This window comes from Trachurus japonicus, chromosome 20 (assembly GCF_045865225.1).
Source record: "Trachurus japonicus isolate A0001 chromosome 20, Traja_1.0".
In the NCBI taxonomy this organism is placed as follows: Eukaryota; Metazoa; Chordata; class Actinopteri; order Carangiformes; family Carangidae; genus Trachurus; species Trachurus japonicus.
Window position 1 is genome coordinate 11,426,579 of NC_140926.1, and position 16,454 is coordinate 11,443,032.

Genomic DNA, 16,454 nt, shown 5'->3' on the forward strand with positions numbered 1-16,454 from the left:
GAAAACAATGATAAAGGCTTCTGTCTTAATTGAATGTAGCCTATTGAGGAAGCTGATTTGATCCCGGCCCAGCCTCCTCCTCCTCCTCCTCCTCCTCCTCCTGTGTAACTTCGTTATCTATCAGCGCTGATTCAGACAGACATCTGGCGCTTTGCACCGTCTGCCCCTTCAATTATTCCTTTATTCATTTCAATGCAGAGCAGCAGACTCACCAATGGGCTTCCGTAACCACAAATAAAACTGTCAAAAATAGAAATTAGAATAAATAATAATAATAATAATAATAATAATATAGAGCCGACTTCTTCCGTAAGTGTAAAATGTTTTTATTTAGATGTTTTATACTGTGCAACAGTAACAATACAATAAGTTGTCCATACAATCGAGCGATACAAATACGGGAAACACGGGAGACATCAAAACATCTGTCAACTGAGCATGAGATGGAGCTGAACAGGAGCCCAAGTCATTCCTTCAGAACAAAAGGGGGAATAAGAACATCGCTGATTAAATATGCATTTTGTTTCTATTTACACGTGGATTCTCTAAAACTGCTTATGACGTGCTAAAGACGTGAGGGATAAGCAATCCGATTCCACTGCAGCTACAAGAAAGTTTGTTTTTTTTCTCCAGTAAAAGGCAAAGAAAAGTTGATTTAAAAAAAAAACTTCCAAAGGCATTTAAATTCCCGTGAAGCCAACAGCGCTATACAAATGTATTTTAGCCTCTAGGCCTATAACTTTCATTGGAACAATGATCGATGCCTGAAAAGCTTCCACGAAAAAAACCCGTCCGACATGTGAGATAAAACCACGCGGGATCCTCTCTCCTCAAAGAAAAGTGTTCTCATGAGCATGCATGTTTAAACTGACAGCTTCAAAAATATCCCAACACACATGAAATATTCATGATAAACACGCTGAATTTGAAAAATGTAAAAGAAAATATAAAAGACTATTTTCAGTCATTTCTGTAAAATAAAGATGTAGCTTTAAAAAGTGGGTAAATGTCTGCCTGCCATTCTGCTGTCCAACTCTTTTTTTTTCCTTTTTCTTTTTACCCAACATCAAAATGTTCTTTCTTATTAAAATCCCCACGCCACCAAAACGTCCTCATTCTTTTTATTTTGAAATGTCTCTGATTCCACTACGTTTAAAACTTACATATGATGCCGTAATATTTATAACAACAAATGGAGAGAGAGAAAGAGAGATAACATTGTCTACACAATGGAACTACATTGGCATGAAAACGGTATTATTAGCTGAGCGGGGAGTCTGGCGTTGGCTGGTCCGGTCCGGTTTGGTCCGGAGCCCCGCGTCATCCGGAGGAGGTCGACGAGCCGTTCAGAGAAACCTTCCGGGGCTTGGTGCCTCCGCTGCCGGCGAACTGGCTGTAGGAGCGGCTCGGGGTGGAGGAGGGGGGGGCGGCTGTGGCTGTGGCGGTGGCAGGGGTCCCGTTGACGTTGTTGTTATTATTACTGGGGCCGTGCAGGGGGAGCTGGGGGTGCGGGGACTGAGCCGGGGTGCCGGGGCTCGGCAGAGACGAGGACGTGGACGGAGCCCCCGCGGGACTTCCGGCTTTGTCGCTGGCTGAGTCGCTCTCTGGTCCGGATCTGCTCGTGCTGTTCTGGCCTTCCTGCTGCGCGTGGCTCACCTTCATCTTCTTACAGTTGGGTCGGACTCGGTACTTCAGGGGCAGAGGGCCGTTCTGTGGTGGCGAGAGGGAAGATGTTAAAAACTTTCAGAGCTAAGAAGCCTCTACCAGCCTCCTGTCAGTCTGTGGTTTTAATCAATTTGAAATCAAACACACTGATATCTGGCTCGACACAGGTAGAGAATTAAAATAAATAATTGTAAATAAGTACATTTACATGTTTAAAACTGCTGCCAATGGTGCAAATAAAATTAGTTTAAATTCACTACTTTCTCTGCAGTGACTGGACAGTAATCATTTTAGTGGTCAACAAAAACTGAGTGACAATTTTTTGTTCCAAGTAGGCTATACTACTCTGAATGAACAGATATTATCTAACCATCTGATGAAAGTGGACATAGGTCTACTAAATGTTATCTGACAAAGCAAATAACTCAGAATTATCAATGATACATTTTAAGACATTCAGGATGTAGGAGTCAGTAGTTAGGCTATAATAAACTTATTGAAATCAAGTCTTCAATTTGCCCCCAGAAAGCCTTACCCGTCTCCAAGTGTAGATATATGCTATATCCATTAATGTGTAGTAATCTTTGAGAGGTTCGTCCTCATACATGACCTCAACCTGGAGAGAGAGAGAGGGAAATAAAAACACAATAACACAGTTAATACACCTGCAATAAAGTAAGACACTGAAAATTTTATTTTGATATCACAATTTTGTTCAAAAGATGGATTTCCATTTAAAAATATTGTGGATAAATAAATCATTTAAGATGAAAAAAAAAAAAAAGACCTGGTAGGTATTTGGGATGTCCATTTTGCTGCGCAAAAACTTCCTCAGATGCATGACTGTCATGGCTGCCGGACACTGCAGGTACCTCTTGTTAGCCACCTGCACATCATATACATCCAAAATGATAAATGTTACAGTTCATCTGTATAAGATTACATTGATATAAGTCATCTGGATTGGTGCTGAGGACACAGAGGCTGGTCCACCTTAAAATCAGGAACAGAGTTTGCTTGACAAAAACAACGCAGTTGTGTCTCAGGAGAAAAGCAACAGTGTCCATATACACTTCAGCAGAGGTGGGAAACTAAATATTCATTAGTGGCCAAATAAAAAAAAGAATATGTTTGCAGGATGTTTCATCATTACCCGGTTAAGTGATATAATGTTCAGAGAGAAATTCTAGAAAATCAAAATCAACTTTCAGTACCTGATCTTTAGACTGTTTTTCCTCCAGTCCAACTCCCAGTCTGCACAGAAACAAAAGGCAAACAACATTAACATCTTCTCAAGTCTGTAATATTATTCATTTTCATGCGCATGCACTGAAATGCACTACCAATATTTGATTTTAATGTAAAAAAAAAAAAAAAAAAAAAACTGTATCTAAAAATAAAAAATATGTACTTTGTAAAAAGAGACTTGATTGCGTTACTTTGATGTTAAGTGACTGCACAGCTTTTTACTCATGTCCACATTGTTGTGTTGCATGTGTGCTGTTATATATTAGTGCAAGGACACTACAGTCAGTATCTGTAAGAAGTTGCTAAAATAAAGAACAGTCTCTTGGCACGGTTTACTAAAGACTGGAATAAACTAAACCAAAAACAAACTGGAACAAAAAGCCAATTTTTCAACCTTACAAAAAAAGAAAAGAAAAGAGTGTAATATGTTGTTGACAGTTGGAGCTATAAACTGGTGGGAAACAAGACTTCCTGATCCAGAGTAAACGACTGGTCCATAAACACTAATACCATGAATGTATGTCTGTATCTTAGCTAAGAGAATAACTCTAACACATAAACCCAACGCACAACCATTACTCATGTTTTTTAAGGCTCAGAATAACCTCCCAAACTGATTCCAATTCCTTTTTTCTACACAAATATGAAGGAAAATGTGGCTGCAACAATCTTAAAAATAATCTCTTGCTTTAATATACACACATGCCAGTGAGATGAGCCTACCTGCTCTGATCGAAGAACTCAATAGAGAGGCTGATGATCTCATCATCAGTAATTATTCTCTTCTCCTCGTCTGCCACCTCTCCTCGATCCTCATTGGATCCGTTTGAAGCTGCAGAAAAAAACACAATGCTGAATGACAATACCACAAACACACACAAAATAATATTTTTCAATCTCCACTGTGGTGAACAAATCGAAACTGATGTGTTCTTATACTCACCATCTACAGGATGCTCTGCATAAAAGTCTCTCCTCCTCTTCATTTCATCTGAGGACATCCAGAAAGGAGAGAAATTAAGAGTGTGCCCATTTTCAGGTTGCACAGAAATATCTTTTTTTTGTGTGTTTAATATTTTATCATCCAACATTTGATCATGCTCTGTTTTTCTCCATGTGATTTGCAGCAATTAATCTGAACTCATTTGATCAACACAACCAGACAAATGACATGATCACAGTGTCAGGGATGGACTGATTGACTAAATTAATGTTTTGGCTCAATATATTTGATTACATCACAGATTATTTCTCTCCCTATAACCACCTTCCATACATTCCACTTCCTGTTTAACCATAACTCTCATACCTTCAGGAAGTGGAATAAATGTGAGACTTGGCAATGAGACAGGAGGAGATTTCCCTGACCTAGTTTGACAGGTTTTCTATCAGCAGCATATACAGAGCAACACAAAACAAAAGCAGTCCTTTAGAAGGTAACAACCACATGACAGCATGGAACAGCTCAGCACGCACACCGCTGGATTAATAGCAACACTAAACAACAGTTCACCAACACAGTGCATCCATGTTGAAACATGCTCTGATATTATTTGGGTTCATTAGCGTTTATTTATATCTGTGATTTCACAGAGGTGTGTATGGTTGATGCAATGGTGCATGACTGTGATAGAGACGGCTAACCAGGAAGACTTCGAGAAAACTTGCAAATACAGAGACAGAGTGAAAGTAAACGCAGCGTGAAGGAGATGAAGAGGTTTCCTCAGAGTTGCATTCTTACTTTTGAAGAGGCCGGGGACCAGCTTGTACACAATGTCCTGTAGAGTTTTGTCAGACCTGTAGAGAGGAAGAGAAACTTCAGTCAGCTCAATGACAAATTTGACATGTCAACGTTTTCAGTTAAGACTAGAAAAAGAGAAAAAAAAGAAAGTGATTGAGCTGGTTGAATTTTCCCGGTTTAGCCGAGTGTTTGGATAAAAAGACAAATGACAGCTTACGACCGACAGGCTGGTTTTCTTGTTTGTACATGCCGTTTAAGATAAATGCTCCTAATCACAGCGCACACACAATCTCTGTGTAACACACAAGACACCCACAGCAGCTATTAAAGGCTGTGGGAAATCTCATGTTGTTATATTACATAAGTGGTCTGCAATTGTTCTTTATGTCTGAATATTATAAACCAATTATTGGCTGATCCAGCTGCTCAGTGGGGAAAACAAAAGGGGGAAACCACAAAGGACCGAGAAACAGGATCTAACTTTTATCACCTCTGCTTAGCTTTACATGTGGAAAAAATAAATCCTTCATATATAAGAAAGAATATTCAAAAGTCCATAACGTTTAGTAAGTTGATTTACGACACAGAAGAACAGGAGATACATACATCTACATTTAAAAACAAGAATGCAGTGTAGCCCATAATAGGCACAGTTCTCACCTAATGTTGAGCAGAGGCTTGGTTTTATGCACTTGTACATCACAGATGGGACAGTATTTGCTGGTTTCCAAGTAGCGCACAATGCACATCTTGCAGACTGTAAAACCATAAACAAAGAGAGAGACAGAAAAAAAGAGAGAGAAAATCAGATTTAATCTGAAAGGATATCCTGAAGCTGAACTGGCACGCTATTGGTGGATCTGGTTCAAGGGATTTTTTTATTTATTTTTTGCTAAAACTGGTTAGGTTTGAATGAAAGTACATATGCAGGAAAATATGGAATAAAATACAAACATAGAATATATAGACATATAGCCACAACATTTCCTTTTGTAATTTTTCCATCTACAGCCAAAGAGGAGTTCCTTGGTGATGTTGTTTCTTACATGAATGGAGACATTCGATGATGGTGGTCGCGTCTATGAAATATCCTCCACACAGGACGCACATAAGGTGAGGGTTGAGCTCCGTGATCTTTATCCTGGTGGTTCGATGCATGGTGAGGGAAAGCAACAACAATCCTGCGTGGGGAAAAAACACACACACAACAGAACAAGTCAAAACAATGCGTGCATGGCAGGAGGAGAGAGAGAGAGAGAGAAAAGGAGGAGGGGGCAGGAGAGCAGGCTGCAGGTTTGAGCCATTTGGAAAGAAAAAGCGCGCTGTTTGTTTGACTGTGTTAAAGCAACATCATCTTTTATGCTAATCCCATAATAAGCAAAGGGGACTGTGCTTGGTGGCGGATTGATAGGCTACCTGACCGCAGACGCGCAGGGAGAATTAGTAATCATAAATCAATCATTTGGCAATGAGAGATCGAACAGTTGCCACCGTCGTCAGATCAAAGCGTCTCTGTGGCGCAGGAATGAGTAACAACAGAGAAGAGAAAAGGCGCAGAGTGGTTTCATTTCTGCAGATCTGGGCACAGCCTGGCACATCGGAGAAGTTTCATCGTTTTGGCACCTTTTTTTAATTTTATTTTAAATTAAATCTGGACTCAAGCGCGAGAGTCTCGGGTTTAAATTATAGACGACGTGATTGACAGAAACCTGTGGAAATAAAACGCATCACTAGGACACGGCATCAACAGGTTTATAGGATGATACAAACATCTGTGTTTCAGATGAGTCTGACTGATCTGGTGGTGGTCGCTTCCGTTAATAAACCCATATTTTGGAGAGAATTAATAGGCTGGCGCGTGGGGACGGTGGAGCCCCGGGCTGAGAGAGGGGAGGGGGGGCGGGGTTGGGGGGGTGATAGGAGACACCAGATCACCGCGTCAGGTGTGCCACACAGGCTGTAAGGAGGGGAGGGGGGGACCTGAGCGTTTCTATGGCAACTCCTTTTGCTTTTTAGCCCCACATGGTTGATCGCCAGTGACCAGAACGAGGAGGCAGGATGTCAGAACCAAAACAACAACAGTAACAAGCTGCCGAGCTGCCGGTGAGCAGAGCTGAAGGTGGTGGTGGTGCTGAGGGAGGGGGGGGTTGGAGGGAGGAGGGGGGGGGGGGACACCGGAGGCTCCTCGTCCCCCCTCCGCGGCGCACAGACAGACAGCGGCTGGACTTGCCAGGCTGCCGACAGCACGGCTGCCATTTTGTGGAGGAAAAAAAAAAAAAAAAAAAAGCCCGTATCGGTTCAACGGGCTGCGGGGATTCCTTCGAAACGGGGGGCGAATAAAAACCACGACCCACCCGCTTCCAACATCTTCACGGACCGCGACGAGGAGAGCGTGTTTATGTGTGAGTGTGTGTGTGTGTGTATCCAACTCTCTCTCTCTCTCTGCTCTACACTCGTTCGCTTTTTTCTCTTTTTTTTGCGCCGTGTTTTTCATGGCGAGTGCGCGATAACCAGCGCCGCGCAGCACCAACATGGCCAGACAGCAGCAGCGACTGCGCCGAAGTTGAAGCTCACACTGGATCATACTTCTTTATTCTGCGCCATTGTCAAAGTGGAGTCACACACACACACTAACACACAGAGAGAAAGAGACACACACACACACGGAGCCTGTAGTAAAACGTCAACAGCGCCTGTGCCATTTCACTTTCACACACCCGATGATTCTTCACAGCCACGGAAACTGTGGAATAAGTCACACAGAGCTGAAGTATCTCACTATTAATGAGCCACGAGGTGGATTTATCTTGGACAGGCTGCACGACAATAATCTAATAATAATAATTATGTTCTAACCTACAGACTGAGCCGTGGCGCCCTTTGCTGTCATTTGGAGAAATAAAAACAGAGCCATTAAAAAAAAAAAAAAGTGGAAACGCAGCCCCGTGGACTGGACGCGAGGAGCTGACCCTCTTTAAAGGCTGGGTGACAGCCAGCCAGCCCAGCTCTGAACCCGCACTGTTACTTTATGGAGCCACAGCCGGCACCGTGCCCGAGTCCCGGCCGGTCTCAATGCTCCAACCGACCTCTCCTGGCCGCTTCTGAACAGACCACTTGCGGGAGAGTTTGGACAGAGACCCGGTTCAAAAAGAGTTGGAAGAGGCAGCGGGGGAGAGAGAGAGAGAGAGAGATGCCTCACACATGGATAATGATGGATAATGTCCACATATATGCAGGGGAGCCTGTTGCGCCATTAATCGATTGACTGGTGTTTGGACAACTGCTCTCCTTCTGTCCTGAGGGAGCCGCGTTCATGCTCACTTTATAAGACTTGAAGTCAATCGCTCCATAAATCAAAAAAAAAAAAAAAAAAAAAACCTCAGAGAAGTTCATCATCTGTGGTGAGAACGAAAGCTGCAGCAGCAACCAGGCAACACAACGCTGCAGAGCTGTGTGATGGATCCAGAAACACTGATTGCACATATATGTAAAACAACACACCACACACACATGCACACTTAAAACAGACAGCTGTGTGTTTTAATTATGGATCCAGCGATGATGGCACAATTAATTCTGGCCAGCTTTATTTTGAGCCTTTAATTCTCTCAAAGTAATCCAGACATTTCTCCAGGCTCTCGCAGTGACCCACAGTCCTGCCCACCTCATTTATTCCCCAAACGAGAGCAGTTCCTCTTGTAAAGGTTCCCCTTACGCTTAAATCAACAGCAGCTGGAAATAACCCAATTAAAATCAGCAATGGGGGAAAAAACCAAGAGCCCTCGTTGTCAGTGAATTGAGAAAAGCGCGAATTAAAGAGCCTGAGCGGAGATTCCCAATCGCCCACATGACTCAAACTTCTCCAAGTCAACACAGAGAGGGAACTTTTATTCAGCTTGCTGCAGACTTACACACTGTGATCCATCCACTGTGCCATGAGCTGCGTTATCACCTCTATTCACAGACCCGTGAGTCTGTCAACCTGCAGTCCAAGCTCAGGGTGGTGGTGCTGCTGGTGGTGGACATTAATTTTAAATCATTAACCACACATAAGGCTTCACAACTGCATCCATGAGGAAAATGATAATTTTTTCCCCCACTACCACCCCCCCTTCATGAAGGGAAAAGCCCTGAGCTCGTGTGTGTGTGTGTCACCAGCCTCACACAATGCACCAGCATTCAATAGGCTATATGGGCTACTGGAGGGGGAAATATGGAAATCCAGAATGAGCTTTAATGTCAACAAACAGATCTGTGGTGGACGAAGCTCGTGTGAATTTCGGTGAGTTGGTCGATGCTGTGGCAGCTCGGTGAGACACAGCCACCTCTTTGTACCCTGGCCGACCACTCGCCCATATGGAGGCTTGCATTTTTTTTTTTTTTTAATTTCTCAGAAACTCAACCATCCTTCATAATCCACATGATCATGCACCAAGACACAAGCAGCCACGGTGCGTGTTGATCATAAAGCCAGTGTTTCCAAAAGAAGCAGGCATGAAACATTTATGCACAATTGAAACTGGTTCGCCTCCTTGTCACGTCCGTGGGACCAATCCAAGTTAAGTTAATAAATCCAACATTTGATCATATTGACCGAAAAACATCACGACATCCGGTTCCTAAGACCCCAAACATCCCAACTCTATAACCTGAGGACGCTGTGTGGACACTGGAGCTCACAAGGACCGTTTGGAGCACTTGCTACTGTTAACATCTCAGCCAACACAGCCTGGTTCACCAGAGATCTCCCACTTTACCTAAATCCATACGATGCAATGCAAAAGCCAACCGCTATCAACTTATACGGACACGTTACTGTGGGTTGGATAATGCAACATCGGGTGTGCGTGGGTCAAAATTCACGTTTGTGCCCGAGCGGGGAACATATTTTGCAAACGGGGAAAAAAAAAGTGGTGCGCAGACACACACGGAGCTCCACGTCGGTGATCGCTGCAGCCACCGTTGAAACCTCCACATCCACCGCTGGATCGGTGCGTAGAAAAACACAAAAGCACAAACCCCAAACCTCCGCTTCTGCCCCCGTTAGTTAGAGACGATATTGAAGCAGACGTACCTGGAGGCTGGGCTGGGAATCCGTGGGTCTTGAGGCGAATAGACAATGAAAGTTGGGAGGCGATCAGCAGAAAATGAATAGGAGCCGAGCCGCCATCTTGAAGCAGGCTGCAGACGCTGTCAGTGGCGGAGAGCGCACGGCGGACCAGAGCGCATTTCAGATGTGCGAATAAAAACTCCCTCTTTTCTCCTCCGCTTACGCGCCGTGTGCGTATCCGATCCGCGGCTTCGAGAGAGCCCGCTCCTCCGGCTTCGGCTCGGAAAGGTTCCCACTTCGGCACCGACAACTTTGCCTCCAAAACATTCGCTTCACCCCCAGTAATATGCAGCAGTGTGTGTGTGCTCAGTGGAAACTGACACCGTCCCCAAAATGGCTTGTAGTTCGACCGCCCCGCTTTGGTCACGTGGTCTCGTTGCTTAAGGGTGCCTAGGAATTACTGTCGGTGTACGCTGTTTCTCCTGATCTACTACGCACGACATAAAATAACACACAAAACACACACATGTACACGTGAATATGTTTTTAACCGCGAAATCCAATAAACCACTCGGTGGTTTGCGTTTTATTTGAGTCGTTCTGACACCGAGCAGCTGCTTAAAGGCGCCTAAAAACTCCTGTCGGTGTATTCTGCTCTTTCTAATGTATGACGCATGATTTTAAATAAGCCATAGGCTGCAACACACATGTAGTTTGTTGCACTTTAACCAGGTAACGCCACGAGCACGGCACGGATAACCTGAGTCCTCCTCCTCTTTGCTCCAACAGCTCCACGATCGGGGGCATGCAGAGAGAAAAAGTAGACCAGGCGGTTGATGGTGTGCCCTCGTCTCTCTGATGTTAAAAATAACGGCAGCACGCCCACGCACTCACACACACGGTCGTGTCGTTGTGGCCGTCAAAATGCCTCAATGCACTTCACTCCAACGTGAAGTCTATTGGAGAACCGGGCAGCTGCCTAATTCATCTCTGCTGCTCGTTGCTTTCAGGAGCCACACACTTGGCTAAAAATGCGTCCATGTGACAAATGGCTCTGGTGTCAAACCTTTGTCACAGGCTGTCCTGACATCTGAAGGGAAAAAAAATGCGCCTCAACTTCCACTTGATGAATTGAATGAATCGGAGCCCTTATCCTCCAGCCAGCGCCGCACAACATGAAGGCATCGCGGATATTTATGGAATCTGAGCCGCTGTGGTGCTTCAGCTCAGGGAAAACTCTCAGAGCCGAGGTGGATGCAGAAGGCAGGAGAAAGTCTAAAAAGGGGGGGAGTAGATTTTTTTTTTATAGTGCAACAAAGTGAACAAAGTTTAGAAAAAAAATGTGTGTGTAGTCTTTAAAAAAAGAAAAAAAAAAACTCCCATCAGCCCCAGCCCTTCGGAAAAAGCTGGACTGAGCCTGTACCAAATGCTGCAGGACACAAAATAGACTGCTGTCACGCAACTATGGCAAAAATCCTATTCAGGATGGTTAGGTGCTGACAAAACACATGTACACCAGTTACTTTACTGGCTCCATATCCAAACACCCTCTCCGACACATTCATTATAAGACAACGACATCATTTAAAAACACTTCTCCCATGTCACCGAAGGGACTTTTTTCAAAAACACAAGGAGCCTGAGGTGAGAAATCAGAGCACAAGGGGGATTTTTTTTTTTCCTTTAGAAAATTTTCAGTTTTAATTGAGAATACATAAATTGGAATAATTATCGTCTCATATATATGTCATATCAATCTCAGGTAAACAAAACAAGTTAGAAAGAAGAAGCAGCCGGTGGAGTTGAGTTGAGGGCACCGGCGTCACATCTGACTGGCTTTCTCCACACTCTTGGCTGCGTCTTTCAACTTTCCCACCAAATCCTGAAAACAAAGAAGCACTGGTCAAATTCAACGGGAATAAAAACGCAGATGCAACATACCCAGAGGGGAAAACTTAAAATATTCAAAGGGGAAAAAAATATGCAATGGACACTGCTCATTATAAATAAGATTTAGACTTTAATAAGTTTGCATCCTTAATTTCACATCGAGACTGAAGATGAAGTCTGAACTGAATTCACCAACTGTTCTACATCGTGAATCCGACTTCAGCCACATGATTTAAATGCGCATCAGTATAGTGTTTGTTCAAGGAGCAGTTCTTGTTCTTAATAGTTGGGCTGGATGCAGCGCCATCAGTTCAATCTCTCGGTCTTATCTTTCTGAGTTGCATGCAGCAATGTGACTGAACCCGAGGACAGGGGCTGTTGTGATGATGCAGCGATGAAAATGACTTTAATGCGCAAAAAGTCACTGAAAAGTAATTTCATTTCTAATGTGGAACCCATAGATTGACTGATAAATAAGTTCACACGTGTAATTTCTTTTGGGAGATCCTCTGTAAAGAAGAGGAGAAATGCCCTACAGCAATCAGCCCAACAATCTTTCTTTCTTTCTTTTTTATTTTGTTTGTGCCGGCTGGATGCGGTGCGTAAAGGCGACTCCATCCATGACGCAACTGCAAGAAAAGTCCGACACTGAACAGATCAACAACTGATGTCATGTGTGCGTCCACAAACAAGCAAGAGCAGGAGAGAGAGTGCAGTCGTCTCTCCTACCTGTAGCTGCTCCATTGTGCAGGTGAAGTCGATGTCCTCCGAGGTTCCTTCGTTCTAACAGGGAACAGACATGGTCACAAAACACACCAGGGGAAAGCCAAAGAAGAGGAGGTGTGTGTGTATAAAAGTGTGTGTTACCTCCGTGTTCAGTGAAATCAAGTAGAAAGGCTCGTTGACCTTATCGACCTGTGCGTTCTGTCAGATGAAAAAAAAAAACACTTTAGCAAACTTTGGTTTCAGTTTTACTGTGGCACATTAAAACATTTTTGCTGCACGAGGTCGCGAGCTGTGTGATCTATACCTTCATCTGGTACTGCAGACGCCAGGAAACGTCGTTTATCTGAGGTGCGCGCCTTCCTATGCTACAGAAGAAAAGACACAAGACACGTTGTTGCATCTGCTTCTGTAAAGTCAAAGGATTATGCTGCAAAGGGCATTCATATATATGAATTTATTCATTGGCATCAATCTTAGAGTTCATTTCTGTTTTTCCTCCTCAGTTTGTACCTCTGCTATAAAGTGCTACATTTCTTCAGTTCCAGAAAAAGCACACACAAAGAAGAACATATTGATAATACAAGATAGTAAAGCAAAAAAAGTTCAGGTGGATAATACACTGCCATCTAACTCCTCGAGATGTTAACAGTTATAAACCAGTGGTTTCAGATTATTTACACACATGTTCCATGGCTGAGTGTGTGCTAGAATATTTGGGAGTGATCAGAGTATTTTCTCCGGTTTCTGTTTAATTAGACAATTTGCCTGCAACCGTTTTAAAATCAGTCTGGCGACATGTTGGCACTTGTGGTCACAAAGACGCTTTGTTTAATGCGCGTCAATACAGCAGCATTTACGTTGCGTTCACTCATGCTGCTTATCCTTTTCCACCGGACAGACAAAATTCAGAAAGACCCTCTCTGTCTGTCTAGCTCAGGGCTGCTCCCTCCTCCCCACTTTTTTTTATTTATTTTTTTTATAAAAAGAGATTCGGACAAAAATCTTGTTAATTCTTTATCTTGACCCGTGCTTCTTTTTTCTTCTTTCTCCCACATGAATGGTTTTCTTAAAACAACTGGATCAACGTTTGACCTCCAGCTTGAAATCCTCAATAAACCGTGAACGTGCAAAATCGCTGAGTTAATAATTCTGCAGTGTTAAACTCCCAGCTCTCCGGTGCCCCAGTGTCGTCTTGATCTGAGCAAAACAACCTTTTCACCCCCCAAAATAACATCAGCTCCACAAATCTCTGTGCCACTGACAGCTCCCTGCAGCAGGCAGCACCAGGCTTACCTTGCTAATAGATGGTCCAGTTCTTTTTTATGCTTCTGTAAAACAAAACAAGTATCATTGTGTTGTGGGTGAGTCTGCCACAACTGCAAAACCACCTGAAAATAGTGTTTTAAATTTTTTTTGTATTTCTGCAACTTTGCTTGAAATGTACCTGATATGCACTATAGAATATTTCTATTCTCTCTGCACTGAATGTGAGTTCTTCGAGGCAGGAGCTGCAGGAACAAAACACTTTAATCAGTTGATGTCACATCAGAATTAATTAGCACACATTACAACCTGAACTTTTTTTTTTTTTTTGCCTTTCCAGAAAATTACAGATTACAGGCACCAGCCCTGCTTTAGTCTCATGCTGACATCTGCATTATCCAAAGAAACAATCACACAAAGTCTTCAAATGTTGGAAAAAAACAGAACAATCTAAAAGCATTAGTTTTTTTGTTTTTTTAAGAAATCAAACAGAAATGAAAAAATCAGAGGAAAATTCATAGAGGTCTAGAGGACTGGTTGTATATTGGTGCTTGTTTGTTTGGTGATCACACACACATAATAAAGGTTTAAACTTCTGATTGACACTTTCCTTTCTTTAATTATGAAAACACTCAGAGAAAGAAACCATTTTAAACTGATATGCATCAATTTGCTGTAAAACTCACAAGCAACCTCACCTTACAGACTATCTGATCATCTCAATTCCTCATAACTGCCTCTAAACTTGGCCCAGTATTTAAACTAGGCTACAGGAAGACCGCTGCTGTTACACAAGCAGAGCATCTCATCTGTCAACACATTAAGAGCACAACAACTTATCTTAACAACTGATTTCAGCACTGCAGCTTAAAATCAGTCTGTGAGTAATATTCTGTTCATTTATAGTTTCTTGTAGTTTTGAGTGAAACTGTGGGGGGAAAAAATAGATGTCACACGTTTAATTAATTTAATTTCCTGCAGCAAATCTATGACATGTCCCTGGTCTCTATGGAGATGCAATTAACAGATAACATCGACGTGTAGACTGTACTACAATTCTGCAACGTGTTTCCTGTCACTGTGTAGGCTATTGTGGGGTTGTTACACTGACAGCTAATGGACCTATTTTTATAAACTCACCACGTGCACATGTTAAGGGTTAGAGCAGCGCGCGGTAGCTACAGGAAGCCTCCCTCTGTCACCTACCTTACGGTTGACTTGTCTGCGTTTTGTTTGACCGCCTCCAGTATGAAGGTGGTCGCTGCTGCGTGGCTCTGCTTCAGCAGGATCTGGTCGATCCGCTTCAGCTCGGGCTGATCTGAAAACCATAAAATAACAGTAAATAAATGAATAGATCAAATAATAATAATTTAAAAAGGTGACAGGGATTCCGCTCTGCAGTTATGATACAGTCCAACCTCCTGTGGACGGAGGGGATGAGTTTTTTTATTGGTCGAGATGATGTAGCCTATGGTTTTGCGATCCATATTGGGTTTTCCAGATTGACATGTGGAATGGAAATCAATGATGATTTGCATGTGAATGGGTCCCTCAGCTGCATCACCCATAGAGGGGAAGGGGAGGAGGAGGAGGAGGAGGAGAGGGGGGGGGGTCCTTTGTTTGTTTGTGTAGTGAAAATTTCACTTTCTGAATAATTGTGCCATTAAAATGAGCTGTGATGCTGCAGAATCTGGACACATGGGGTGTGGGAAGCAAGGAGAAGCAGCCATGACTAGAGTAGGCTAGGAAGCTGTAGGCAACGAGGCATCCTACCAAAACTCTGTTGTTATTTATGCATAATTTAACTTGCAGGCTGTTTACTGCTAACATGCAAAGGCGAGCACGGAGCACAACAACACGCAGAGCACTGCCGGGTTCAGAACGAGCGATCGGGTGCGATATTAGTCCAGACTGATGTGGATTTAAATGGTCTAACATGGTCTTTCTCAATATGCTGAGTGGACCTGATGCCAGTTATAATGACAAAGGGAATCCCGAGTGGCCGTGTGATTGTGTGACCGCTGCTGAATGTTAAACAGGCAGCAGAAAAGAGCTAAGACCGCTGTGGTGCGGCTGGTGGATAGATACTAGGCTATAGGCGGCTGCGCGCTCCCCACGAGAGACCGTAGCTATATGCACAAACACCGGAGAACCGATGCCGAGAAGAGAAGCTCGAAGAGCGGCGAGAAAGAGCCAAAGGGGGTGAAGAGACCCCGGAAGCGCAGTTACAAAAATAAAAAAATTCCGCAAATGTTTTCCACACATCCAACACGGAGAGAAACCGGAAGCAGCGGCGGAGACAAAAGCTGTGTGCGGCGGAGGGGAGAGGCGGCAGCTCACCGAGGACCGCGGGGTCTGCGTGAGAGGAGAGCAGGCTCCGGAAAGACGCGTCTAGCAGCACCTGGAAGCCGCTCTGGTCGAAGGAGGACAGGTCGGCGAGAGACTGCAGCCCTCTCTGCACAGACTCAGACAACTCCATTTTGCAAAACGGGTGACCCACGACACGAGACCACGTGACGGATCAGCTGATGTTGCGTGTGGAGCAGCAGGAAAGAGGCACGGGGGGGGGCTGGCTCAGTCAGCAGAGGAGCTCGGTTTCTGATGCAGAGAGAGAGAGAGGGCTGCTGCTGCTGCTGCTGGCATATGTCGAGAAACCACTGGGGGATCACCGGGAAGGACGTGCAGGGAGCAGTGGATCTGGTCTATATCGAGGTTTTTTTTTTTACTGTTGATGCAGTCGGAGCCTTTTGCTGCTGCAGCTCCGACCGCTGTGCACAGCAGCAGAGAGGCTGCACACAAAGTCCTGCAGCGGGGGCTCAGGGGCCACAAAGAGGTCATTGAAACGGTGACGCTTGGTTGTTGACTTCCCAA

At 44.0% G+C, this 16,454-nt stretch overlaps 2 protein-coding genes across 4 annotated transcripts; both read right to left on the reverse strand.

The window, feature by feature from the left end:
• Positions 1–299: 299 nt before the first annotated feature.
• Positions 300–10,667, reverse strand: bmi1a (BMI1 proto-oncogene, polycomb ring finger a). Of its 2 annotated transcripts, none has more exons than XM_085762806.1 (10): positions 10,465–10,667; positions 5,701–5,835; positions 5,315–5,411; positions 4,655–4,710; positions 3,857–3,904; positions 3,637–3,745; positions 2,880–2,919; positions 2,453–2,551; positions 2,201–2,281; positions 300–1,710 (listed from the first exon to the last, which is right to left on the reverse strand). In XM_085762806.1, exons 2-10 carry the CDS (start codon positions 5,810–5,812, stop codon positions 1,321–1,323), a joined length of 1,032 nt encoding a protein of 343 aa, XP_085618932.1. In that variant the 5' UTR covers positions 5,813–5,835; positions 10,465–10,667; the 3' UTR covers positions 300–1,320. The 2 variants fall into 2 exon arrangements, with proteins under 2 accessions (XP_085618932.1, XP_085618931.1); XM_085762805.1 differs by lacking the exon at positions 10,465–10,667 and adding an exon at positions 9,729–10,082.
• Positions 10,668–11,373: 706 nt separating this feature from the next.
• Positions 11,374–16,138, reverse strand: commd3 (COMM domain containing 3). 2 transcript variants are annotated; one of them, XM_085763271.1, is made up of 8 exons: positions 15,924–16,138; positions 14,790–14,901; positions 13,765–13,828; positions 13,614–13,648; positions 12,625–12,685; positions 12,462–12,518; positions 12,324–12,377; positions 11,374–11,586 (listed from the first exon to the last, which is right to left on the reverse strand). In XM_085763271.1, the coding sequence occupies exons 1-8, from the start codon at positions 16,060–16,062 to the stop codon at positions 11,527–11,529; spliced, it is 582 nt and encodes a 193-aa protein (XP_085619397.1). In that variant the 5' UTR covers positions 16,063–16,138; the 3' UTR covers positions 11,374–11,526. The 2 variants fall into 2 exon arrangements, with proteins under 2 accessions (XP_085619397.1, XP_085619398.1); XM_085763272.1 differs by lacking the exon at positions 13,614–13,648 and having other exon boundaries at positions 12,625–12,720.
• Positions 16,139–16,454: the final 316 nt, after the last annotated feature.

What these genes read in the sequence shown, in the direction of transcription:
- bmi1a (XM_085762806.1), bottom strand. Translation starts at nt 5,812, where the DNA reads ATGCATCGAACCACCAGGATAAAGATCACGGAGCTCAACCCTCACCTT. An exon ending in AAGCCTCTGCTCAACATTAG is followed by an intron (nt 4,711 to 5,314) that starts GTGAGAACTGTG and finishes TCCTCTCTACAG; the next exon opens with GTCTGACAAAACTCTACAGG. An exon ending in GAGTTCTTCGATCAGAGCAG is followed by an intron (nt 2,920 to 3,636) that starts GTAGGCTCATCT and finishes GTTTCTGTGCAG; the next exon opens with ACTGGGAGTTGGACTGGAGG.
- commd3 (XM_085763272.1), bottom strand. Translation starts at nt 16,062, where the DNA reads ATGGAGTTGTCTGAGTCTGTGCAGAGAGGGCTGCAGTCTCTCGCCGAC. An exon ending in GTCTGCAGTACCAGATGAAG is followed by an intron (nt 12,519 to 12,624) that starts GTATAGATCACA and finishes TTCATCTGACAG; the next exon opens with AACGCACAGGTCGATAAGGT. An exon ending in TGATTTCACTGAACACGGAG is followed by an intron (nt 12,378 to 12,461) that starts GTAACACACACT and finishes GTTCCCTGTTAG; the next exon opens with AACGAAGGAACCTCGGAGGA.